This window comes from Paroedura picta, chromosome 9 (genome assembly GCF_049243985.1).
Source record: "Paroedura picta isolate Pp20150507F chromosome 9, Ppicta_v3.0, whole genome shotgun sequence".
Classification (NCBI taxonomy): domain Eukaryota; kingdom Metazoa; phylum Chordata; class Lepidosauria; order Squamata; family Gekkonidae; genus Paroedura; species Paroedura picta.
In genome coordinates, this window is record NC_135377.1 from 18,160,685 (window position 1) to 18,188,247 (window position 27,563).

Sequence of the window (27,563 nt, forward strand, 5' to 3'; positions counted from 1 at the left end):
AGGACATCAAGAAGGTTCCCATACTTTTCGCATTCTGCAAACTAAGTAAAACAGAAATGTTCAGGAGAGCGTTTTAACAAGAGTGAGAACTATATTATAACAGAGTGGCTTGGGAGATGTTTCAATGAAGGGAACAAGTCTGTCGACTATTACCATTCTATGTGGTATGTGTTATTTGTTGCTTTATATATTATCCTGTTCTCAGTGCACTGTATTTCTACTTATGTAATACCATTTACTGCTTGTTAAAGATGTCATGTTGAATTATTATGCTTTGTTCGGATTTCTGAAATCCTACTCCTATTAAATAACCCACTGATTGCATTGATTTAGAACCCATATTCAGTCTCAGTGCTGAAGGTGGGCTACAAACAACGTACACAACTACATTTGAATAAAAATAAATTAAATAAATAAAGTAAATAAAAATAAATGAGTTTTCATGGGAGAACATTTCCCTATGGATTCCCAAAATCTGTAGAGATCTGTAGGAACAGATTTAAAATCTTATCTGCGGTTGTATAAATTAGGCAAATGCAAACCTTATTTGCATATGCATAAGTATCCTGTATGAGCCTCTTGTGGCGCAGAGTGGTAAGGCAGCGATATGCTGTCTGGAGCTGTCTGCCCATGAGGTTGGGAGTTCAATCCCAGCAGCCGGCTCAAGGTTGACTCAGCCTTCCATCCTTCCGAGGTCGGTAAAATGAGTACCCAGCTTGCTGGGGGGTAAACGGTAATGACTGGGGAAGGCACTGGCAAACCACCCCGTATTGAGTCTGCCATGAAAACGCTGGAGGGCGTCACCCCAAGGGTCAGACATGACTCGGTGCTTGCACAGGGGATACCTTTACCTTTACCTTTAAGTATCCTGTGATTTGCCTCTTCCCCAGGAAACCATTGCTGTCAAGTCAGTCTATACAAGACTAGTATAAAAGGATTAGATCTTCCAGATCTTACCACTGGTTCAGTTAAGGTGGTTTATGCATGATTGCAAGTTGAGGGATACAAGCATAGGGATGAGAAGGAAGAAAAGTTCTGAAAAAGTAATTAAGGGAGAATGGTAGCAGAAGTTATAAACATTAATTTCTGTTTCTCACATATCAGTAGGCACAAGTTCTACTTTGGATAACTTCAGGAAAGTTTTAACATTTAAACAGCCTTAATGCCTTTTAAACTAAAGTGCAATTTCTCATGCATATGAAAACTGTATACACACATACACATCAAAATACTGTCATTTTCTCCTGCTAGAGCAATGAGTCACAGTAAAATTTAAATGATCCAGATTCATTTCCTTCTAAGCTTGGGTTTTTCTCCTTAACTAAAGCATGTATTTTCAGGTTACAAAATTAATTTACTGGTGTTTTGTAATTATAATAAGAAGAATGTAAAAGAACCTGGTGTAGAACTACTAATTTTTTTTAAACATGCAAATTCCCTGTTTTCAGTGTTTCAATTTTCAAAGGCTTGTTGCAGTTTAAAGGCAATCCTCTTATAAGTGTACAAATTGCAATGATTATAGGAACAACTTGTAATTGTTTCTAGTAAGTTTTAGTAGGCTTTGATATTATGATTAGTGTTTTGTATGTTAATATAGTGATATGGGTGCTTATTTGCCTGGATGGCTGTATACAGAAATGGTCACTGGGTTGTCTCAGCAAACAAATCTTTCATCTCAGTGGGTCTGTTTCTTAAGCAATAAGGAAAAAAACAACAACAACCTTTAAATAAATTGTACGAGAGCGGTGAAATTTCTAAAGTATTCACAAAGCACCAAGACTGGCGATTTACAGCATTTGCAGCCTAAGCTTAATTAGAAATGCCTAAGGAAACAAACCAAAAGAGGACATAGGGAGCAGACCATTTTAATGTGGCACTACTGCTATATCATAAGTGCTTTCGCTGATATTACAAATGCAGGACTGCATGTTGAATGTTCCACCTTTGTTTGACCACAGTAACCCAGATAGCAGAAAGGATGGCATTCAGTTCCAGCAAAGGAAGGTTCCCAAACTTGTAACCACAGTGGCTTGTTGACAGAGGTGTTGTATTTGCAACAGATCTGAATATCTACCCACTCCCTTAATCAGAAGCTGCCAATTGATTACCCCACCTTGTATCACAATGATGGCAATAATCCCAGAGAAACTAATAGGCTTTAACTAGCCTATGCAAGGAGGATTGCAGCCAACCTCTAGTGCCCACTGAAAGCCATGCAGACAACCACACACAATGTTCTTTGGGCAGCCCCTAGCCCAAATGCTGGCAGGGGCTCATGGGAATTGTAGTCCATGGACATCTGGAGGACCACAGTTTGACTACCTCTGCCCTAGCCTACAGTCTGGGTACTTAGTGCAGCGGAAACCTCACCATTCTAAATAAACAAAGTTGCTGTGATTATCAGGAAAGAACATTTACTAGACAGATGTTTATATAGTGCAGGAAGCTTCTTCAATGCCATCATAGTTTGGAAACAACGGTACCAGTAAAATTTCTTACAAAAATCAAACAGAACACAATGAATTTCTAAAGTGATATTTCATAGATTATAAAGTTCATTTATAAAGTTCATTCACGTAAGCAGAACATATCATTTCTTTTATTTCTTTATTTACAGTATTTATAGTCTGCCTTTCTCACAGGGACTCAAGGCGGATTACACAGAGTGAGACTGCCCAATTAACAAAATGAGACATTGAATAACATGCATTAGGATTATGCAAGTCTGGAACCACCAGAAAGAACTGAAGCATAGCATAATTATTAACATGGCACACAAAGCACGAAAGAAATTACATAATGGAAACTTACTTAGAATAAGGTATAGAGAGCAGTATAGACCAATGTCCCAAAGCATGGATTCTGTGAAGTTCAGATATGGATCTGACATGCCTAAGGGAGAACTTGACTGAAACAAAGACACCAGTGGGACCACAATTCTGAGTGTGATGTAGACATTTTGGTATCTGTAGCACAGTAGGCTTTTAAACTCATCTTTCTGTTTCTGTGGCCTCTGTGATCCTTGGCAAATCACTTTTGAAACTCAGATCTTACAAGTTTGTGAGGCAGAACTACTCTTGCAAAAAAAAAAGGCAAAGACCTTGTATGTGACTCATGGAGTTTCCAGGATACCTAGAATACCTAGAATAGTGTGCACAGCTACTTATAGGTTATTTACTTAAACAATGATGTATACTGGCAACTGTTTATATCAAACTGTCAGATACAAAAACTGGAAGCTCTGTGTTTTTTGTTTTTTGTTTTTAAAAAACATTTATGCCTGGCTTCCTGTTAATTTAATACATGATTCCAAGATTTAAAAAAAAATTATTGACACTGTATTGGTTCCGAATCAGAGGCATGGGGACTTCTGTTATGCATTACAGGATTCAACTTTGCCTCCTGCACTTGCTGCTTCTAATGCAATGGACGCATTTCATCCGGACTATCATTAATTCCTCGCAAAGAAAGTCGGAGGGAAATCAGCTCGTGTTTACCTTTGCTGTACACAATGCAATTGTTTTTGTTGTCTTCCACTCCTTGCCAAGTCACATCCAGCAGCCACTTGGGGCCAGCAGTCAGCACCATGGGGACCGGAGCCTTTGTCTTCTGTAGAAAGGATGATAACAAACAGATGCCATTTGTTTGTGTTGATTAAGAACTTGAATAATAATAGTAATAATCATTTTATTTGCAAACAACTAAATCTCCAAGCCCATAAGCTAAGGCCTTATTCCCCTGCCTCAGAACTTAAAAAAAAAAGAAAGAAAGCAGAAGACGACTCAAGCTTCAAGACTTTAACGTTTTCATAGATCTGAAAGGTGGAATTATTATCAAGGATTTTTCTGAATGATAGCACTGGATCAGATCTCCAAGATTAGGCAGATCTCTGGTGGCTCAGAATTATAAAGGGAATGCAGATGACTTTCACAGCAAAGAGCCAAGTGTTTAGAAGTGAACTTTAGACACATTGTACTTCATTATCGACAGGATCTCACTATTTCCTGAAACAGACAGGAAAGAATTTAAAGAATCAGTATCCATTTCAAAGCTCTATCCTGGGTAACATTTATATTATAGTGGGGAATTATTCTGAATGGATAATGTAATTTCTCCCCCCTCTCCCTCTTTTTTATTTCTTGCCGAGTGCTGATGTGCAGCTTTACTGTTGCTGAAATAATAATGCTAATGATCCCACATGCATGGTCTCAAAAAAAGAAATGTAATAGCGGCAGCCAGAATGAATTTGAATGAGATCAGAAACTGCATATCACCCACCCCTTGTTCACAAAAGGCAGAGCGGCACAGTGACATCAATGTTTATTTTTACAGAAAGAATGCGCTCAAGGTTTAGCATTTTGCAAAGTAAGGTAGAAAACCTCAAACTGTTTGGGTTTAACTTGAGTCCTTAAATGCAGATGCAAGGGATGAACTGATCTGGAATGTAGTAAGCCTTATCAACATTATTCTTTATGGAGACTGGTAGTGAAATGTCGTGTAGACATTTATCATTCACTAGTTCTAGTTCAGTATATCAAACATCATGAAACTATGACTCAGAGTACAGAGTACAATGAAAAGGGTCTCAAGGTAATATTCCACTAGCATTTTTTTTTCAAAATGTAGATAAAATCTTGCTAAAGCAATACCAACCCTTTCTTTCTTACCATTTCCACAGAAACAGACTCAAAAGTTGGAAGTACAGATTTAAAGTCTAATCCTATAGGGCCACGCGAACATCAAATAAGTGTTTGAAATGAAACACAATGGCCACCATGCTGACATAATGTTACATGTGCATGGCTATTATAAGTGGACTGAGCATGTGCGGATCAGAACTATTATACAACAAACTCTTAGCATGTACATATGCTAAGCAATAATATGCTCACAAGTATGACGGGACAGCATTTGGAATGTCTTACCTATGAAGCTCCCTGGAGAAGAGCCTAATGCTGGGAGCGATCGAGGGCAAAAGAAGAAGGGGACGACAGAGAATGAGGTGGCTGGATGGAGTCACTGAAGCAGTAGGTGCAAACTTAAATGGACTCCGGCTAATGGTAGAGGACAGGAAGGCCTGGAGGATTATTGTCCATGGGGTTGCGATGGGTCGGACACGACTTCGCACATAACAACAACAACAACCTATGAAGCATTCCGGGGCTTTTCATTTTATGCACCATGATATCTGCTGCATATTTAAATGCTGAACATGCAGACGTAACCAAGCTCCATGATTAGGAGAATCACATTGAACAGCTTTAGCTGAATTGTACTATTTTTGATGGAGACATTTGAATGCCTCTCCCAATTAAAAAAGAAGCTTCTGTACACATAGCAAAAGTAGCTCATTAGGGGAAAGTGTTGTTGACTAGGCTATTTTTCATGACAGGACAGTTTTCCACCTGAGGATTGTTTATTTAGCAAGGGGCAAATATGATGCCATCTAGCTACAGTATAAATTGGAACAACCCAGTTATATCTTCTCCATATGATTCTGCTATTCATATTGCTTCTGATTGAATCTAATGTTCTGGAACCAATTTTCATGTAAAGCACACGACTAGATAAGCTCCATTTGCCTTATGGCAGATGCCTCAACCAATGACATACGTCAACCAATGACATATGTCAGCCAGTATAGTATTACAGCTATCTAAAGATTGTGGTGTATACCTGAGTTTTTCTGTAAGGTGAGGATCACAACTTTCTGGCAGTCGCCAAATATACCTGGGCTACATTAAAAATCTATATTACTGGTATGAATTTAGTTCTTAGTTAAATATGCAGCAACTCAGCTGCTTTTTTATTTTAATCCAATCTTTTAGGATGATTGCTGCACTGTGACGTGGAAAATCTAAAAAAGCACCATGCTTTGAAAGCCAAGGCCAAAAAAACCATGTGGAAGCAGCTTCCGACTACCATCAATCAGGCCATTAGATGGAAAACAGAAAGTACTTCATGAGTTAAAGGCATTTCCAACAGACATCCTCTGTTCTTCTAGCTTCTAACAATCAGGGGTGAGACTATTAAAGGATGAAGAGGCAGCAGCCAGACAAATCCAAAAGCACAGACGGCAATGGTATGGCCATGTCTGCAGAATGAACACCTTGCAGACTGCTTCAAACTCCTCTGGCCAGAACAGCCAACTTAATGGAAGATCCAACGACTGGCGCCAAAAAAGCATGGCTTAAACAGATTGAAGACCTTAGAAATCAATGATTTACTATCCATGTGGCCAAAACTGCTGCTACCAATCGCCAAGAGTGGAAACATATTATAAACAAGGCAAAAAATCCAATGGCACCTACAGCAGCGTATTGGGTGAGCGGACAACCTGCTCCACCAATCACCAGCTAAATCATAAAAAGAAGAAAGAAGCTTAGTAGTAGTAGTAGTAGTAGTAGTAGTAGTAGTAGTAGTAGGCACAGGACAATTTACAGTGAAAATTTTAATCATAACATAAGTAAAATCCATTAAAAGTATTGCAATTTAAAATTATCTATTTCTATTTGATTCTCACAGTTCCCCTGGCACCGAGCAGGAGCCGCCACCAACACCGAGCAGGAGCTGCTGCTGCTGCTGCTGAGCAGAAACTGCCCTTCCCACTGCTGCCCTCAGTGTCACGCTTTAACTCCCCAACAATCTGGTCCCTTTAGATTTAGATATGGGAGGCCAAGATTTGAATCCCAATTTTGCCATAGAAATTTCCTAGTTGATGAAGAAAAAGAAGAAGAAGAAGAGTTGGTTCTTATATGTCGCTTTTCTCTCCCGAAGGAGGCTCAAAGCGGCTTACAGTTGCCTTCACTTTCCTCTCCCCACAACAGATACCCTGTGAGGTAGGTGAGGCTGAGAGAGACCTGATATCACTGCCTGGTCAGAACAATTTTATCAGTGCCGTGGGGAGCCCAAGGTCACCCAGTTGGCTGCATGTGGGGGAGTGCAGAATCGAACCCAGCATGCCAGATTAGAAGTCCGCACTCCTAACCACTACACCAAACTACACCAAACCACTACACCAAACTGATCATGAACTAGTCACATATTCTCAGCTTAATTTATCTCACCGCATTGTTGTAAGGATAAAATGGAGGGGAGAAGAATGATGTTAACCACTTTGGGTTCCCCCTGGGAAGAAAGGTGGAGTATACATAAAATTAATATAGTACACACTGAATAGCAATTGTTCTAAAATAATCTGAAACGTCATTATTTTCTTAAAACAGAGAAATACTGACATATTTTAGAGCTTCAAAATCATACATGATTGCTTCAACACACAGTCCCATATGTACGTATGGATTTCTAGTGCACCTTGATCCATTCTTTTGAATGAAAGGAACACATCCACTTGAGCAGTCATCACAACAGAAATCAGAGGTGTGGCATGGTAGCAGTGTCCAGTAGCACCTTAAAGCCCAAGCAGGTTTTCAGGATATAAATGTTTGCGAGTCAATGCTCTTTTTAACAGATACATGTCTGACAAAAAAAAAAAGAGGGTTGAGATTTTGATGAGAGGCGCTTTGACTTTTGAAAGTTTGTACCCTAAATTCTTGCAGCTTTATAAGGGTGCTATCACACTCAGATACATATACAAGATATCCATGTGTCAGTCAGAAATGATGTTCCTATAAGACAGCGGACAGCAATTGGACAACAATAGAAAATTGAGTAAGAAGGATTCCATAAAATGTTGACTAAGCACACCCTTTTCCCAGTCCAATGGAATATTCTAAAAGTAAATGGAGAAGCACATGAAAAGCCCTTTCTAAAAATCTGATCTATCAATTGCTTGGCAGGAAAAGGGATAGAAGAAAACTGAATTCAGCCTCCATAGCCACTCTTGAAGCATGAACCTAACTTGTTTGAGTCAAAGTGTTTATCCATCAGTAACTGTTTACTTTGATTGGCAGGAGCTTTCCAAAATCTGTGGAAACATTTACTACCTGAAATCCTTTAACTCGAAAAGTAGGAATTGAAGCTGGGATCTAATGAAAAAATGCCCTATCACTGAGCCACATTCCTGCACTTATAAAGTCCTTCCATTTAACTGATAGCTCCACTCCAGTAACTAGCTGATAAAGGTAGCTTTTAAACAAGAATTCCATGTGTGAAGCACAGTGTGGATTAATTATGTATATTTCACCTAGCCATGCATGTAATTGCCCTGGTTATGGGGAGGAGGAGATGGCTCTGGTTGCCCCCATGGACAATCTCTGAAGACAGTTTGATCTAGGCTGGTTGGTGGTACTGTTACTACTGACAGCAGTTTTCAACACAGTTGACAATGGGCTTTTAGCCCATTACCTAGCCACCATGGGGGATCGAAGTACACTCAAGGGCAGAGGATGACTCTTGGGGAGGCAGCCTCCCAGTGACATGCTCTGATATGTGGGGTGCCATAGGGAGCTGTTCTCTCCCTGATGTTATTTATTATCTACATACGCCCCTTTGCCCAGCTGATTCAGAGTTTGGGGCTGGGGTGCCACCAATATGTTGCTGACACCAAGCTATATCTGGCCAGATGTCTGGGGGCCATGGCAGATAGGCTGAAGTAGAATCAGCTAAAGTTGAATCCAGCTAAGGCAGAGGTCCTCTTATGGTGTTCTTATGGTTAAACGAATAAATAAACAGAAGTCTTGTGGCACTTAGAGGAAGTGCCCCACAACAGTAGATATAGAATTACTAAAATTAGTCACTGGTTAGATTTGTTCTATTCTGAATATGATTGCTAAGGCCTGAGGTTGGCAATCCTGGGAGCATTTAAGGGCTGGGGCATGTAGAGTTAGGGCATGTGAAAGGGAAACATCATGCGATGCAGTGACATTACTTATTACTTGTGGCTGAATATTCAGCAGTGATATCACCAAGATGCTCAATGCTCCAGGAATTTCTCTAAATCGTGATCGTAAAAACCACATTGTGCCCACAGAATCATAAATATCCCTGTTTTCTCTCAAAGTTAGAGCCCGCAAGGAAGAATCCAGGGGGGTGAGAGATTGCCAACTATGGCAGGCAGAATGCTAAGTCTAGTTCTGATCATGACTGAATCCTTACACTGTCCACAGATATCACTGTAGTTTCCTTCAAACAGCTTTAAAAATGAACCAGTCTGCCTGTTACTTTGGGGCATCACATTGCTATTTCCCCATGCCCACACTACTTAAGCACCAAATACATTTACCCAGTATCCAGTTCACAGGGGGGAAATTGTGCAATCCCTCCCATTGGTTCTATCAAACTCTAGCTAAAAACTCCAGATTATATAATTTGCATCTTAAACCACACAGTGAAATATGGCATTAATTACCAGTGGTGTTAGAACACCAATACACTTTAAAAAAATGACTGTACTGCTGCACCGCCCCAAGGTTGAAGGTAGGAAGAGAAATAGCACTCATTACAAGACAGTAGCTCACAAATATCTACAGAGAGACCCGAGTATTTATATTCCACACACATAGTAAAAGAATCATAACAAATCAGATATTGGAAAATTTGGCCCTGTAATTGTTAAAGACCAGCAGAAGAACAGATTGATAATGAAAAGGTAGTCTGGAACAGCCTTCCTGAAGTACACCGATATAGGCTAGATATCAGGAAAAAAAATTTCACAGTCAGAGTAGTTCAGCAGTGGAATAGGCTGCCTAAGGAGTTTGTGAGATCTCCCTCACTTCAAGCAAAGGTTGGATACACACTTTTCTTGGGTGCTTTAGGATGCTTTGGGCTGATCCTGCCTTGAGCAGGGGGTTGGACTAGATGGTCTGTATGGCCCCTTCCAACTCTATGATTCTATGAACCCCTACTGTAACTGTTTGCAAGTATTAGGGCAATCATACCACTTTGATTAGTATGGAGACATTCTATGCATTTCCAGAACTGAGGTTTGAACTTGCTTGGGAACAGCCTTCCTGAAGATGCAAGTTCCCATAATACGGCTTGTTGCTAAGTGTGTGTGTAAACCGCTGTCAAGTCACAGCTAACTTATGGCGACTCCTCTAAGGTAAGGAAGTCCAGAACTAGTTTGACATTGTCTGCCTCTGCAACCTCGGACTTCCTTGGCCATCTAAGTACTAATCAGGGCCAACTCTGCTTTGCTTCTGTGACCCATCAAGAGCAGACTAGCGAGGGTCAGCCAGATCAGAGAGTGGTTTGTTGGTGGTAAATTAATGGTAATTTGTTTTTTACAGATCTGTTTTAATTGGTTCTTGTCTATATTGTTCTAAGGTTATTTTGTTTTGTTATCCATGTTGGGTCTCAACATTATTGAGGAAAGGCTGGGCTTATAAGAGTTTTAAATAAATAAAATAAAATAAAGATGGGGGTTGAATAGGAATGGGATGGTTTACATACGTTTCTAATAGGAAGTTTTTATTTTTCTAATTGTGCTATGTTTGTATCGGAAGAAGTGTGCTTGCCCATGAAAGCCTATACCTTGAATGACACTGCTGGTTTTTAAGGTGCCACTGGACTCAACACTTTGTTGTGCTATTTTAAAACTCTTATCGCTAGTCCAGGCCTAAGAATGAAGAAGGATACAATTGATAAATGCAAAGGAATCTGGCATATTAGCAAATGACATCTAAATTAAGTGCAGGGAACATGAATTTCATTAACGACAATGCACCATGTAACAAAATCAGTAGTTCTAAACAAAGAAAAGGCTACTTTAAACGTTTTTCTACTGAATATGCTATCTCTGTTACATGCCTCCTTTTCTTCATAAAATCCATAATCAGACCAATTTGACAAGGGTGAAGAAGGTCAAAAGTTGATCTCTCAGGGAACAATTAGAATCTGCTAACGAGGATAAGAGAGGTCAAGCGGACATCCACTTTTTGCTAACCTTTCAAGTAACTGGACAAACAAGTGAGGTAACCTTCAAGTACTGTTTATACAAAAGTCAGTAGGTTAATGGAAACAAAAATAGCCAATAAAGAAGCCTGAAAATACTTTTACAATCCAACCTAAAAGGAACCATTAATAGATCCGTAATTTTTGATAATGTTGCTTAGAAACATTTATCAGCATAAAGTTGGCTTTGTTGGTCTTAAAGATGCTACCGGGCTCACACTTTGTTCTGACCCTGGACTATATCACTGAAGCAGAAGTGTTGGCTATTTCATACTTATCAACATTTCCATTTACTGTTCAACTAAACTGCAAACTCTGAAGTACCAAAATATTCCAAACCTGCTTTGCAGGGCAAGTGCAAATTAGAAGAAGAAGAGTTGGTTTTTATATGCCACTTGTCTCTACACGAAGTCTCAAAGCAGCCTACAATTGCCTTCCCTTCCACTCCCCACAACAGACACCCTGTGAGGTAGGTGAGGCTGAGAGAGCCCTGATATCACTGCTCAGTCAGAACAACTTTATCTGTGCTGTGGCGAGCCCAAGATCAGCCAGCTGGCTGCATGTGGAGGAGGAGCGGGGAATCATACCCGGATTGCCAGAGTAGAATTTGGCGCTCCTAAAAACGACACCAAACTGCCTCACAATTTCTTCGTTAAATGTAATGACAAAGTATGCCTTGTGCTGAAACAGAAAGCTACTAATTAGGTCTTGGCATGCAAAAAAGAAGAGGGGGAGAGTTGATAGGATTGCAGGAGCAAGTCTGGAGACACTTCAACTTTCATTAATGTAGCACCAAGCTTTCAATTTGAACAAACCACTGTGATCACTGTCATAAGAAAGATCACAAGCACCAGGGCTTATTGAATTAAAGATCACTACAGTCCTTACAATAGCAAAGTATTTTGAGAGCTGTGATTGATGCAGGTTTTCTAATGGCATTTACAGCTCTGTAAGAGGGAAGGGAAAGGAGGATCTATTGACCTTGGCAGGAAGACATGAAAGCAGCTATATTTTGGTGGCCAGCAGTGACACATTGGTGTGTATAAGACTCCATCCCCATCAACGACTTCTGGGTATGTTCAGAATGATGGTGCATGAACGCTAGCAGCTATGAGATAAGGCAAAGTCTCTCTGCACCTATTCATGCAATGCTATGGAGAAAAGAAGAATTGTGTTTTTAATTACCCCAAAGTGGCTTACATAACAGACACCCTATGAGGTAAGTGGGGTTGAGAGAACTCTAACAGAACAACTCTGCAAGAACAGCCATAACAAAACGGTAACTAGCCCATGGTCGCCCAGGTAGCAACCTGTGAAGGAATAGGGACTCAAACCCAGTTCTTCAAATTAGAGGCCACCGCTCTTAACCTCTAGACTATCCTGCCTCAGAGAATCCAAACTATCCAGGAAGACAACCTGCATAGGAAATGATGCAAGAACTGGCATAGAAATTAACAATCATTTGCATGCTACACAGGCTATGTGACACTGCTAACTACTTTTCTACAGCTTCTGAGTGGCTGACAGAATTTATATCAAACTTTTGGGAACAATACTTCAGGAATAAAGTTTACCCAGACTTTATTTCTCACTAAGAAATGCAGTTGCATAATGCAAATGCATTTCATTTTTTTCCCTGGGAGGGGGAAACAGAAAGTAAAAGAGTCGGGGGAGAGAGGCTGGAACAGATAGGACGGAAAATAATAAAAGGTTTTGTGCAAATATCAGGCTAGATTGGAAAGTTTTGCAGGTCATGGCTAGACAACCACAAGGATTTCATGGGGTCCCCCACCCACTCCCAAAGATTCTGGGCTTACCTACCATGCCATAAAGTCTTCAAAAATGCTTCCTGGGAAGTTTGCTTAGTATAGTCAAAATTGTAGTTAGTAGCTTGTAAAGGTAAAGGTATCCCCTGTGCAAGCATCGAGTCATGTCTGACCTTTGGGGTGACGCCCTCCAGCGTTTTCATGGCAGACTCAATTTGGTGTGTTTTGTCAGTGCCCTCCCCAGTCATTACCATTTTACCCCCCAGCAAGCTGGGTACTAATTTTACCGCTCGGTAAAGGATGGAAGGATGGAAGGCTGAGTCAACCTTGAGCCGGCTGCTGGGATTGAACTCCCAACCTCATGGACAGACAGCTTCAGACAGCATTTCTGCCGCTTACCACTCTGTGCCACAGCTTGTATCTCATGGTAAATCTCTACTGATGGAAGGGATTTCATTCAGCAGAAAAGAATTTTCTTGGCTCCCCCCCCAAAAAAACACACACACACACACTGCAGCATACATTGTCCCAGAAATTCTTATTTAAGGGGGGGAAAGGCACAGGAACAGTATTATTAAGGAAGAACTGGAGATTTTGGCAAAAAGTACATTTCATTCATGAAAATAAATTATCCACAGGACCCAGCCCACTCTCCACAATTGGGATTAAAAATATAATACTAATAGTCTGGGCCTGTACAGACCTGTTTTACCTAGCAAATTAATCTAAATATCTTAATAAAATGGGACAGCAGCCTAATTATGAACTTCACAACCTATAAGCCATACTAAGGTATACTTTTAGACATATTATTTGTTTTGAAAAAGCTGTTGCTCATCCAGAACACATCAAATAAGAACACTACAAATAAAAATGAGTGAAATAAAAAGGCTCACAAAGTCAACCTACAAACATAAAAAGAACTGGAAAATGGCATATTTGTACATAACTATCCACAGTGTGAAAGAGGAGAACTGAAACACACCCAGATGTGTCCTGATAACTTATATAGCTGCTGGGCAGATCTTACCATTATCTTTTATTCTCACAGAATAAAGGGCTGCCAAGAAGAGATGTTTGTACCTATGAATCTGAAATTGAACAAAAGTTTGCTATATTTGTGAGTTATAGTCCAGAAAAAGTACATTACAGTACATAGATAGCTATAGACTGCCCAAATCTGTCATTTTTGACTAGACATTGATCTATAGAGCCATTTAGATAAAAACATTTGCCCCCCTTCTCCATTCTGTCCCCCAATCCATCTCATCTTAGATGTGCAAACCATAATATCATATATTTGAGATTTTACTACTACTACTATTACTACTACTACTACTACTACTACTACTACCACCACCACCACCCAGGTGCTTATGAAATTCTTTCTGAAAAGAAAGAGCATTTTAAAAGTTGCAAAACAGTTATAATAATGATTGTTTACCACAAAGCCCATTGAGAAAGCATACTACTTGAAGAGGTTGCTGCCAACCCACAGGAAAGAAGCACTGAATGGAAAATAAAAAATAAGTATTCACAGATGGAGTTCCACATGACAGCTGGGATTCCCTGCAACTACAGAAACCCAACTGTTTACCCCAGGAGATGATCACTTGACAAGCAGCACACCATTTCTGCACTTGACAGACTTTCACAAGATTATAACAAAGGCAATTCAGAAGGGGGAAGGGAGGAGGAGAAAATATATATTCAAAATGCACTACTGTATTTACAAATCTGCATAGTTTTACATGTCAAGAATTCTAAGAGCTTGCCCGTGGCTGTGCCTTTGTGATACACCTGTAATACAAGCAAACGTCAGGACAACATGTATAAGACTTTGCATATTATGGACTGACTAATGGAAGTGCAAAACCTAATATCTGGCATACAAACACACGCGCTAAGGAAACACACATGCTTTTTAAAGGTTACATGCAGCATATTTTGGCTCTTATAGTGAAAAGACTGACAACCATGACAGCTGTTTCACAAAAGACTCAGAAACAAAGTAGTGATGCTAAATTCATGTTGGGTTTTCATCCTGGACAAAAAATCATGCAACCTTTTCTCTATACAAATACTCAGAGAAGACAAGGTAGCAGATCACCAAATGATCCTGCAAAAAACAAAAACAAAACCCAATAACTAATCTGTAACACTTCAATGGTCATCTCTGTAGTTACACATTTGGGATCTGCGCTTGTATGGAAATATCTTCAAAATATCTTACGAGTCCTATGTCATGGAATTTGGTCCAAGGGACCAAGACCTATGAAGATAGGTTGAGGGACTTGGGAATGTTCAGCCTGGAGAAAAGGAGATTGAGAGGGGACATGATAGCCCTCTTTAAGTATTTGAAAGGTTGTCATTTGGAGGAGGGGAGGATGCTGTTTCCATTGGCTGCAGAGGAAAGGACACGCAGTAATGGGTTTAAACTACAAGTACAACGATATAGGCTAGATATCAGGAAAAAAAAATTCACAGTCAGAGTAGTTCAGCAGTGGAATAGGCTGCCTAAGGAGGTGGTGAGCTCCCCCTCACTGGCAGTCTTCAAACAAAGGTTGGATACAGACTTTTCTTGGATGCTTTAGGATGCTTAGGGCTGATCCTGCGTTGAGCAGGGGGTTGGACTAGATGGCCTGTGTGGCCCCTTCCAACTCTATGATTCTAATTTGTACTCAAATTGGCTTCCCCAAGGGGGTTTTGCCTCTCTATTTGTGCCCCTTCCTACTCATTTCTCCCCTGACTGCCCCATAAGTATCAGCTGATACTATTCTTTTCAGGTTTCCCCCTCAGCTTCTATAAGCAGTCACTACTTTCTCAGGATAGTTTTAGGTCACTTTCTGCCTCAAGGAAATGGATGAATGTTATATGTGATCATATCATAGCTCAAAAAAGTGCTATTACAACCAAAGGAATTACTAATTATAACTGACCATGAGCCATTTTACTGGACATTTGAGGACATAGGTCAAGTCTTTCCATTACTTGCAGTGGTTCATAGGTATACCTTGTGTTTGGGTTCAGACCCATTGGATTTCACAGAGGTAAACCTAGCTTCTGTGATGTCAGGTCTACTACACAAGCTGAAACAACTCAAAGCAAACCTGAAAATTTGAGGAATAATTTCAGGAATTCTGAAAAATTCTGCAATGCCTTCTTTAGTTTTAGATACTGCTGAAAAAAAGGGGAATTTGGGGGCAGTGTTTTGAATTAGAAATATCCAAAGGTACTTGTCTAGGTGGTTCTAATGCTTTAATGAAGTGAACAAATTAGGAGGCACTTTATTTATCTGCTAATTCCTTTTTAACACCTTTTTGAGTAAACGGAGAAGTTACAGCAGGGGGAGCCTTCTGAACAGTAGCATTGAGGGGCTTAGCAAGAAGGGCAAATCAACAAAACTCATTCTCACTCTTGTACCAGGAGCAGCTAGTACCACCCATCTGTAGGTAGTAGTTGTGTTTTACCACCACATCTTATCCCCAATAGAGGTTGAGTATATTTGTATTGTTGTTTTTATGTTGTTAAAAAAGGATTTTTATTAGGGGTTTTAATGTTGTAACTTGTCTCGAACCTTTGGTGGGAGGCAAGTAATAACAACAACAATAAAAAAATTTTAATTGCACTTGCATAAAGCAGCACCTGAGCATTGGATTATTTAATGTATGAAAGTATGCAGGAATTTGATTCAGGAATTTGATTACAATTTTCCTGCAACCAAGAGGAACAGAATTGGTCTGCTAACAGGCAAGGTGTCAAACTATTCACAATATGATTTTATCATGTTATGTTTGAATTTGTTAGCTGGCTTTGTGGTCCTTGAAGGCAGAAAAGTGGGATATAAATTTTGTAAAATAAATTTAAAAATATATAAAAGCAATGCATTATAGCTTTAAGTAAGTCAGGTTGGAGGAAAGCCACACGTACATAATGCCCCTGCATGAGGCATGGCCTAAATATTCTTTTCCAGTGATGCTTAGGATATTGCCTAGCAAGATCTACATGGCCATCAGAACTCAAAATAGGAGGTTCTGTCCGCCTCAATGAAACATGGTTCTGACCCGGAAGCCACTGTTTTAAAAAAGGAAACCTGAAAGTCTTCTCTAGCTCAGACAAATCCATACACAAATATAATTCATTCATACTTACATGACTGTAATCACATAAAATGTGATTGAAAGTTGATCAAATGGACCACCAATCGGCTTTAAATTTTAAAATTGCTTTACATTTAATTTAAGTGTTCCTGTTTACATCTGATATTTTCAAACACATCCATGCCCTAACAATTACTATTGGATTATAATCGAAAAATCATTCCAATTTGGATGAAAGGACCACACAACACTGCAGCAGTCCCTTAGAGAATTAAGGCTCAAGTCTGATCTTCTAAGACTTAAAGAATGTGTACTTTGGATTAGCAGTATATCTGCAAATCTGTTGCGTCTCAAGGGGAGTATACTCTGCTAAATACCCTGACCTTCCAATGCACTGTATCAAATATGTGGCTATGGAATATAAGGCAGTTTGCATATGTCTGCATTTTAACACTGATTTAATATATGATAATGCAGTAAAATCCTATTTTCTCTCTCACATGTGAATGTAGTCGAATACAGACATAATTAAGTAAGCTATTATATATTCATTTGTTGGGGTTATAGTAGGGCAGACGATGAAAATCTTTTTAGATGATGTAAATTCAAGGAGAATGTCCCAAGGAACCATTTTAAAAGTCAACCTACTATGACCTTAAAAAAACGTTTAAAGCACCTTATGTTGGCTGTTACTAGAAACAATCTTATATTATTTCACTGTAGAATGGAATAGTATAACTTCTAAGATTTCATTTCTATATATGTAGTCAAATAATAGCCCAGATGGTTTTTAGTAAGGCTAGAATCCCTGGACATGAACATAGGATCTCACAAATCTCCCATGATAACACCGAGAAAGAGCGAAATTGGTAAAACTCACTACAAACTGAAGCTAAACATAGCCACCACCAGTTGCAAGAAATTCCAAGTACAGCACAACATTCCTTCTCAGATATTCAGATCTCTATAAAGAGGAATTTGAAGCTTTACCTGTTCAGCAACAAAGGAAATAAACCAAGAAGCATTGGGTTAAATTGAGTCCAAAAGTTCATTTATGCTAGAGGTCCTGCACATGCAGACACACAAGAAAAAGACTGCAGTAGCTCTTCGCGTGAAGTCAAACTTATGATTTCTTCTTGTGCAACCAATTTCTGTGCATTATATATAGGGATGAATGCACTAAATCAGGGGTAGTCAACCTGTGGTCCTCCAGATGTCCATGGACTATAATTCCCATGACCCTCTGCCAGCGAACGCTGGCAGGGGCTCATGGGAATTGTAGTCCATGGACATCTGGAGGACCACAGGTTGACTACCCCTGCACTAAATGCTGCGCAAGATCTTCCAATCCTGTTCTGGGCACCAAGACCCACTGGAAGTGAATTACTATAGATGCTACCTCCACACGGGCTCAGTAGAAATCCATCCACTTAAAAATGTACATTACTTAATAGGAGACATTGTTCTTCCTATCCATGCATGCCCCGTTTTATGACTCAGGATAGCTGACCTTGGGCTTCAAATGGCTCATGTCAAATTTGGGCATTTAAGAGTTTGTTTTTGGAGAACTATATGCACAGCTGATCTGTCTTTCCTGCTGCAACTGCAACAGGCAGATAATTTTGCACAGCTGTTACTCAACGTTTAACAAATTAGGGGAAATGTAATCTTTTCTCTTATGCCCGATCTGGGCTCTAATATATACAATGTATAATAAAGCAAATGATGAACATGGTCAGATCACCACTGAAGAAGAAAGAAAAAACGTGACACTAAATTCTTCCTTACTATGGCAACTTAGCTGTAATTCTTCAGAACTCTAGAGGCTATCTCCTCTGCAAAAGAAACAAAAATGGTTACTACATATCACTTGGCACTAATTGGCAGCAAGTGCTCAAGAGAGACCTGAACCTGCCAGACAGACTGAGTACTGCCCTCAAGATATCAGTCCCTCCAGGAGAGGTCTGCAGCCATTTGTCATGTAGTCTATGGATTCTGCACTGTTCACAAATATATTCAACCTATTTTAAACAGTCCAGATTTAAGCAAAGTAAGCAAATCATGCACTAAATAGGTTCTTCATTTATCTGAGTGCCTGAACATCAAAAACCTTTGCAAATTAGACACCAGATTTGATTTCTATTAGATTAAATGGATCTATTACATGAATATTTAGGTTTTTAGCTGTCTATAATTTTCCTGCAAAGACTTAAGATCTTGCTGAGATTCTGATAATTTCTGGCCACATAAATCTTTCCTAGATGCTAACATTTTGTGTACAAAGGTTGTTATGTAGAATTTGCTAGAGATACCAGATCTGAATCATTTAGAGAGAAAAAGAACATCTACACACACACGCACACACACACACACACACACACACAGGTAAAGGTATTCCCTGTGCAAGCACTGGGTCATGTCTGACCCTTGAGGTGACACCCTCTAGCATTTTCATGGCAAGACTCAATACGGGGTGGTTTGCCAGTGCTTTCCCCAGTCATTACTGTTTACCCCCCAGCAAGCTGGGTACTCATTTTACCGACCTTGGAAGGATGGAAGGCTGAGTCAACCTTGAGCCGGCTGCTGGGATCGAACTCCCAGCCTCATGGGCAGAGCTTTCAGACTGCATGTCTGCTGCCTTACCACTTTGTGCCACAAGAGGCTCTACATACATACATACATACATACATACATACATACATACATACATACATACATACATAGGAACAGAGAGTAGTTGAGTGTTATCCAGAATAGCTGTATTTATTTATTATATTTATATACCACCCTCACCTGAGGCTCAGGGTGGTTTACATAAAACTTGGTGGAACAGGGATCAGTAAAGGTAACTCAGGCAGTTGGAGGTAGCAGAGGATAAAGCTCTTTAAGGCAGAAAGGCAGTCCCTTAGGTATACTGGGCCCAGACCGCATGCAGCCTAAAAGGTGATTACCAGAACCTTAAGCCTAATCCGTAACTAGTGCAGTTGTTGAAGAATGTGCCTAATGTGGGACCTCTACGGTCTTGCTGTCAGGACCCTGGCTGCTGCATTCTTGACCAGCTGTAGTTTCCAAATCAAAGTTAAGGGCAGGCCTGCATAAAGCGAGTTGCAGAAGTCCAGTCTAGAAGTGACTGTTGCATGGATCACTGTGGCTAGGTGTTCCGGGGCCTACTATGACACTAGTAGTTTGTCTTGGCAAAGGTAGTAGAATGCCAGCTGTGCTACTTTCATGACCTGAACCATTGAGAGGGAGGCATAGAGAATCACACCCAGGTTCCCGGCAGAGTGAGCCACTGATAGCTGCATTCTGTCCAGGTTGGGTAGGCACTCTTCCTTGCTTGGACCCCACCTGCCCAGCCACAGGACCTCCGTCTTTGAAGGGTTGAGATTCAGACGACTCTGCTTCCAGGCATCTGGCTAATGCTTCTGGGGGATAATCAGGGTGGTCATCCATCAGGAGGAAGAGCTGAGCATCATCATCATATTGGTGACAATCCATCCCAACTTCTGCACCAGTTGAGTAAAAGGGTGCATAAAGATGTTGAATAGGATTGGAGAGAGAACTGCTCCCTGAGGGACTCCATATGGTGGCAGCTTGATGAACTTTCCTATTTCTACCCTCTGTCCATGATCCCAGAGAAAGGAGATCAACCACTGAAGGGCAGTGCCTCTAATCACAGCATCGGACACGCAGTAAGCTAGAAGCTCATGATCGACTGTGTTGAATGCTGCTGAGAGTTCTAATAATACGAGCAGTGCGGACCCGCCTCGGTCCAACTGGCAACAGAGGTCATCTGTCAGAATCCTGACTGGGATGGGTCTAAGACTGAAGCTTCTTCCAGAATGCTGACATTTGGTGTATGACAGCCCTTTCAAGCATCTACTATACTAGACCTGATTTGAACCTGTAATCTTTCTAATCCTGGCATTGGCAAGGCGGTGAGCTAGAAGTTCATGATCGACTTTGTCGAATACTGCTGAGAGGTCTAATAACACGAGCAGCGCCAACCCACCCCGGTCCAACTAGAGGTCATTTGAAAGTTGACACAAAATCACCTCCATAAGCTTTCATGGAAACAATGGATCTAACCTATTAACTCGGTGTAATCTTTAAAACAGCCCAGTAAAATAGACCAGTATTACAGTGATGTTCAGACTATGGGTATGAGACTCCTAAATTTTCTTAGGAAATTAATGCAGATGTGAGATTTAAATCAGTAACCTCCCAAGTCACAGTTCACCTTATCACTACAATACACAGCATCCCATCCTGGATGAAATCTGGCAACTTTACCAACTCTCCACACAAGTCCTTTTCATGACCCAAAGGGCAGAATATAGAGGCTAACATTTCTGAATCAAAATGATGATTTCGGCAGCCAATGTGAAGCTGTACTGTAAAATATGAGACACAAAATGTACACATATACCATGTAGGGCAGTTGTTGCTCAAAGTTCAAACGATGCCTACTTATATTCACACACTGTTAAGTTTCCACTCAAAAGTCAGGTTTACAGCAACCTTTTGTCAAAAGAAAGGGTGTTCAAAGAGCATAACAGAGCTTTGGACAAAGACTGTCAGGGGTTTTATGGATTTTTCTTCTTCCTAGTATTATAAAAATGTATCTTACTCTAGCTGTTAATCAGCGAGCTATATCCAACAATCAAGGCAGATATATATAATAAGCTAAGCTACTCTGTAAATCTAAACATTTTTGCACAAATAGAAAAGATACAGCCGGAGCCTTCTGATTGTTGCCACGGTAACTATCTAAAATGAAAATCAGCTTAACCCTTCCTCTGCCGGAACCACCCATGTACCAATGTTAGCTGACTTCCATGCACTTATCTTTGGCTTTTCCCCTCTCAAGAAATTCATAATACTGTTGCTTCTCAGTAGTTATGCTCTGATTATCCTATCTCAACCAAAGAAAATTTTGATTGGTAGCTCATTACTAGAATTAAGAGGTGAAGGGTGAGAAGAAGAAATAAACATTAGACTGAAATCCTAAGAGTATGTACCTGGAAGTAAATTCCACTGAATAAAACAAGATTTACTTCTAAAAAGACCTGCCTAAGATTGCCACCGTACTAATTACTTGGAAGTATGTCCCATTTTATTCAATGGGGCAGATTCTCAATGACGTGCAGGCATAATGTACCTCTTCTTCAAATCTCAAATATAAGAAAGGAAAAGAATATTATGTTTTAGGTTATTTTCATTTTGGCATTTAACTGTAATAAGGAATGAGAAAATATTAATTACCTCTACCGTTGATGTTATCTTAACGGTTTAACAAACAAAGCTATCTTAGTTTTCTTGTGTTTCAAAAAGCTATCCATTTTAGTATGTTAATATGCAAGCTTATTAAATACAACAAACAAACAGCACAGTTCTATTAATTACTGAGAATACATTATTATCCATAAGCTATGTTGTTTGGTGGGCATGATAGGATTGCCCCTAAGCACCCCTACACCTATGAAGTACAACAGATTCTACTGGAAAAGGATATGCCACAGTACCTACCCTTGTGTCATCAGGATACTACTGCCAGCAAAAATGGACATAATGAGCATATAGGGAAGGAAGATCAGAACTAGGGGCTAGGGTGGACTCAGTGTTTCCATTTATATTTATTTCATTTTTATACTGCCCCTCCCCACGAGCAGGCTCACAGTGGTTTACAGTAATCAAATAAAATAATAAAATGCAGTTTTAAACCAATGTTAAAATCTTACGATAGGAAAATCTTAATATAGAGAAAAGAACAGCCTGAAAGGGTCCCTCTCTCTTTCCCACCCACCTAACCATCCTCCACTGGCTTCCTAAACTGGACATAGTATAGAATGCCGTTCCTTCTCCTCCTGTTGGACTCAAAGGACAAGAAAGACTCACCACCACCTCACCATGTTCCTTTTATCTATATACACTTCACAACAAACAACTAGTGATGTTTAGAACTGGTATGCCTAGAATTGAGATGCAGAATTTCTTGAGTCAACGGAAAAGTCACTGACAATTTTATCACAAAGGACGTCCAAGGATCTAACAACCCAATAATTTGTTTCCCCTGAAAGTCAATGCATATAACTACTGGGTAAATTTCTCAACAAAAATGGCTTTAGTTCTGATATTATTTTATTATTATTTATTTATTTATTTATCATACTTCTATACCGCCCTCCCCGGAGGCTCAGGGCGGTTTACATTATAACAAGGAACCTTACATAAAACAGTCTGTAAAACATATACATCAATAACCAACAATTGCAACCAAACACAACACAGTATAACAGTAAACAGTTGTGATACAAACAGGTCCAGGGCTTGTTGATGGGATTCTGAGGGGGGTGGTTTATTGATTGAATTCTGAGGGGGGGTGGGGGGGGAGCAGGGGCCCTTGGTCGCTGTTGATTACGTCTGGTCTCGGCCAAATGCCTGGGGATATTGGGGATAACCAACTAAGTTTATTAAAACTATGTAAGAAAGAAAGAAGAAATAATCAGGGAAGAATGATAAGAGAAAATAATGGTTATTTCCGTATTTAAAAAAATGAGTACGTAAAAGACAAGCAAACAGGAACTAAAAAACAAAACAAAACATGCATTTGTTGCCAATGCATTTAACTGTAACTCCATGTCTTAAATTATTTATATTTCTGAAGAATAAAACCCAATTTTGGAGAAGGGGGCAGAAGGAACAGGCAGAGGGCGGTGCTTAACAACTTCCTCTTTCACATCCCAGCTGAGAGTATCCCTTTTGAAATCTTGATGGGAAAAAGAATTACTGGGGGAAGATCTGCAGCAGGAAAAGGGGTGAGTTCTCCTCCCAGCCTGATACTTCTTTATTCCCCCTGCATATTTTTTCTACTCCTTAATTAGAGATATCATGCTACTGGCCGAACACATACTGGCATGTAATATATGGTTTGGCCTAAAACATACTTAATCCACAGCAAACAAGAATCTTAAGAGCCAAAGGCAAAAAAGATTCATCTTGATCTCAATGGAATGAAGGGCCTGCAGCCAGCTGACAAGTTAGGTTGACATATATGAAGGTAACTGAGATTCTTGAACATGTTGAATAGCAGCTGATTTTTCTATAAACTTTACATTTCTCAGCACTACATATATAACTCTTACACAGCTTATATGGATTATTCTAACAAGCAAATGCATTATTTTTCCAAATAGTGCATCTCATGTTTAATAATATTGTGTTCACTGGATCATACAGTCCTAGAGGCTTCCCAAACATCAAGCTTATTTATCAGTCTTGGCTGATTTCCCAGGAGTAGCTTCAAAATAGTCTTACCGCCTGGCCAACACACTAAGCACGTACACAACATTTTTGCCATTTTTTCCAAATACAGAACTTAACAGAAATACTCTTCTGGACTTTAGATCTAAGTTCCTAACGTTATTTATTAATTTATTTTTTTAAAAAAAACAGCACTGGCTTCTAACTCATTAGCAATATTTAGCTATTCCGAAATTTCAGTGCTTCTACTATAATTCTCAGAATGCTGCTGTTTTTCTGAAATCAACAGTGATTCAAGAAGAAACAGAGCCAGGGCTTTTTGATACTGTCACTTACATGGTGGAATGAGCTCCTGGGAGAACTGTGGGATCTTTTATAGTTCCACAGGGCCTGCAAAGTGGAGCTCTTCCGCCAGATTTTTGGTTGAGGCTAGGGTTTGGAAGATTTGGGCCCCTCTAAGCTCAATACGAATATCTCCCCTGAGGATCATTTTTCAGATGGTCAGTCAAGCCAGGAGAGTGAAGGACTTGACACCATCGGGGATGTTATAACTGGGAATTTTAATGATGTTTGATGGAGTTTATATTTTAATTGTACACCACCACACCCTTTTGGGGATTGGCAGTATAGAAGCCAAATAATAAATAAAATAATAATAAATACAGAGCTTCTCCAATGACCATATATAGAGCATTGGTTACTAACTTTTGTATTAGGCATAAGTTGGACTCTTAGGCCCTTTCTGCATGCATAACTTACTTCCAATTATCACTGAATTATCACATTTCATTTGAATCTTGTGCTTGATAAAAATCCAACTATCTTTGGAATCACAGAGTAAGTGATCAGCATAGCAATGAAAAAAAGGCAGATAAACTAGCGGTACTGAGGGATTTTCGGGGGTGGGGGTGACCACAGTCCTTTAGGGAGACTTGTTCGGTAATAGGCACATCATATTCTGGTGTGACAATCAGGCCACGGTTAGCATTTTCAACTGGCAGTCATCTCCTAGGTTTGTGCTTGCTTGTTTCAGGTGTAACACCTCTTTTTTAGCAAAATGTGTTGCAGGTGACAGTAACGATATTGTGGATGTGCTGTCTCAATTTCAGTAACAGAGGTTCCAGGCTTAGTCCCTGAAACGAACTGGTACCCAGACTGATTCCCAGAGGATCTGTGAAGGCTTGGAAACTACTTATTTTACAGAGAGTATATGGATTACTTGTTCCTTCTATTCACAAGTCTTATGTCTGTGTTGTTTCTTTTTATCTTTGCTGGCATCTTTTGGGTTTTGGCACAACTTTTCCGGTCTCTGAGGCTGTTATACTTCATTACATGGTTCATTTAAAAGAGCACTGCCTGGTACAGAAGACCATATCCTTGCACTTAGTGGCAATATCATTTAACAGCAAGGCTCTGGGTTTCGCTGATCACTATAACACTTTCATAGCCCACTGGGCCATTGAGGGCTGGAAAAGGCCTCTGCTTTGAGGCATGACTCCCAGAAGCCCATCATGATGGCAATCCTGGTCAGTATCATATGGCTATTGCTGCAGATCTGTTGCTCTGTTTTTAAGGCCGTTCTGTTTAGGGCGTCCTTCACGCTGGCCTTTTATGAGGCCTCACACTGCAGGGAGCTTGTAGAGCCTTTACAACAAGTATTCTCTGGAAGAGTTCAGTCTTTTAATGATATCGCTCTTAACAGCTCAGAGCTCAGTATTTTCCTGCAGCAATCCAAAAGGCATAAGCATCATATGGGTTCCTGGATATTTTTGCATTTTGCTCCCAATGGTCTACCCTGCCCAGGCTAATCACCACTGATTATTTGACATCCAGACCACTTTTACCTGGCCCTATTTTTATTCACAATGATGGCTCCTGCCTTTCACAATTTCAATTTGCTAGCATTATGCGCAAGGGCCTTTTTGACTTGGGTCTGCCTTGCACTGATTACAGCATTCACTCATCCTGCATAGGTGCTGCCACAGTGGCTTCTAAAGCCAGGTTTTCACCAGATAGCATTAGAGTTGTTAGTTGTTGGCACTTTTCAACATATTGTACCACCATATACTCTCAAGGCATTAAAAAAAATCCTAGTCCTATCAGGTACGCACAAACAGTTTGTATTATACGGCATAGTATCATCTATGGGCAGAGAAATATACTTTTTTATCTGGCTGGGGGAGAGCATTGTACTAGATGTTCAGTTAGTTCAGTTAGTTTTATTATGGTCATAGACCAGCACAAGATGATGCAAAAACATCCATTAAAACCAGGAAATTAAAACATCTTAAAACATAGCAATACAAAATAGAATAATAATAAGGTACATAAACACGGCTGTCCCCTCAGCAGGCAGTCTGGGGAGGATGGGTTTATCATGTAACAGGTAGGCATCTGATTCTCAGTTTGTTCTTATGCTGTACCATTGCTCTTTGGTTGTGGCTAATAAAGTGGACATTTTCTATTCAAAATGCCTGCTTGTGTTTTCCTTTTGCATACTCTCTCCCTAACAGCTACGGGCCCTCATTTCGCTTCCAGGACAAACCTGGAAATGTGACTGCATTCATGTGACACTCTAAGTTTAATTTAAAACTCTTTGGCACCCCCATATCCACCTTCTAGGTTTCCAATGGGTCCCAGGCACCTGTCATCTTATGATTCTATCTGGGAAGAACCTCCCTAGCTGCCTGCCTGAAAATAACTTGAAACATGGTACTGTTTTGTTAATAACTTTCTATTATAATAGGAAATTTTGTATATATTAGCCACCTTGAGTGTTCTTTTTGAACAGAATGGTGGAATAGAAATAAATATAATGAATGAATTGGCATTTGATGTGGTAAACCATAAGCTCCTTGCTTTCTACTTCATCGACATGGGGGTTTGGGAAACCACAATTCAAAGGGTAACCTCTTTTCACTGTGGTTGACGACTGAGGGTCACCATTGGGGAAGATCAATCGCTCCTTCACCAACTCCCTTGTGGAGTTCCTCAGGGGGTGATCTCCCCCCAATGTTATTCAACATGTACATGAGCCCTCGCACCCAGCAAGTCCAGAACTTTGGGCTTGGATGTCACCAATATGCAGGTGATATCCAGATCTATCTTCTGATGGATGGTCGGCCAGATGCCCCTCTGAACTCACTGGTCTAGTGTTAAGAGATGGTGATGCAAGCTGCCTGAAACTGACCCCTTCAAAGACAGAGGACCTCTGCCTGGAGAAGAAAGAACCAGACTAGGAAGCATGCCTGCCATACTGGACAGAGCGCAGCTTGCTGCTGCACATTCAGCCAGAAACCTGGGAATGATTTTTGATACCTCCTTAACTATGGAGGCTCAAGTCATGAAAGTAGCACAGCTGTGTTCTTATGCCAAATATGGCTACTGGCCCATTTGACCCCAGAACACTTAGCCCCCATTATACACATGACAGTTACCTCCAGGCTTCATTGCTGCAATTCATTCTTAGTAGTTATTGTTAACCATTATCTGAATTACCAAAAGGTACCCTTGTGGACTCTTAAAGGGAGGTTTCTCAGCCTTGGATCCACCACTGAAATAATCCTACTCCAAATAACTT

General features: G+C 40.1%; 1 protein-coding gene across 2 annotated transcripts in view; it reads right to left on the reverse strand.

Annotated features, from left to right (window-relative positions):
• The window catches only part of ZFPM2 (zinc finger protein, FOG family member 2), a 363,363-nt gene that overhangs the window by 125,979 nt on the left and 209,821 nt on the right, over nt 1-27,563 (reverse strand). For both annotated transcript variants that reach the window (XM_077351676.1, XM_077351675.1), the window contains one exon: nt 3,498-3,609. In XM_077351676.1, coding sequence (XP_077207791.1) covers nt 3,498-3,609 — 112 coding nt within the window. The remainder of the gene's footprint in view (nt 1-3,497; nt 3,610-27,563) is intronic.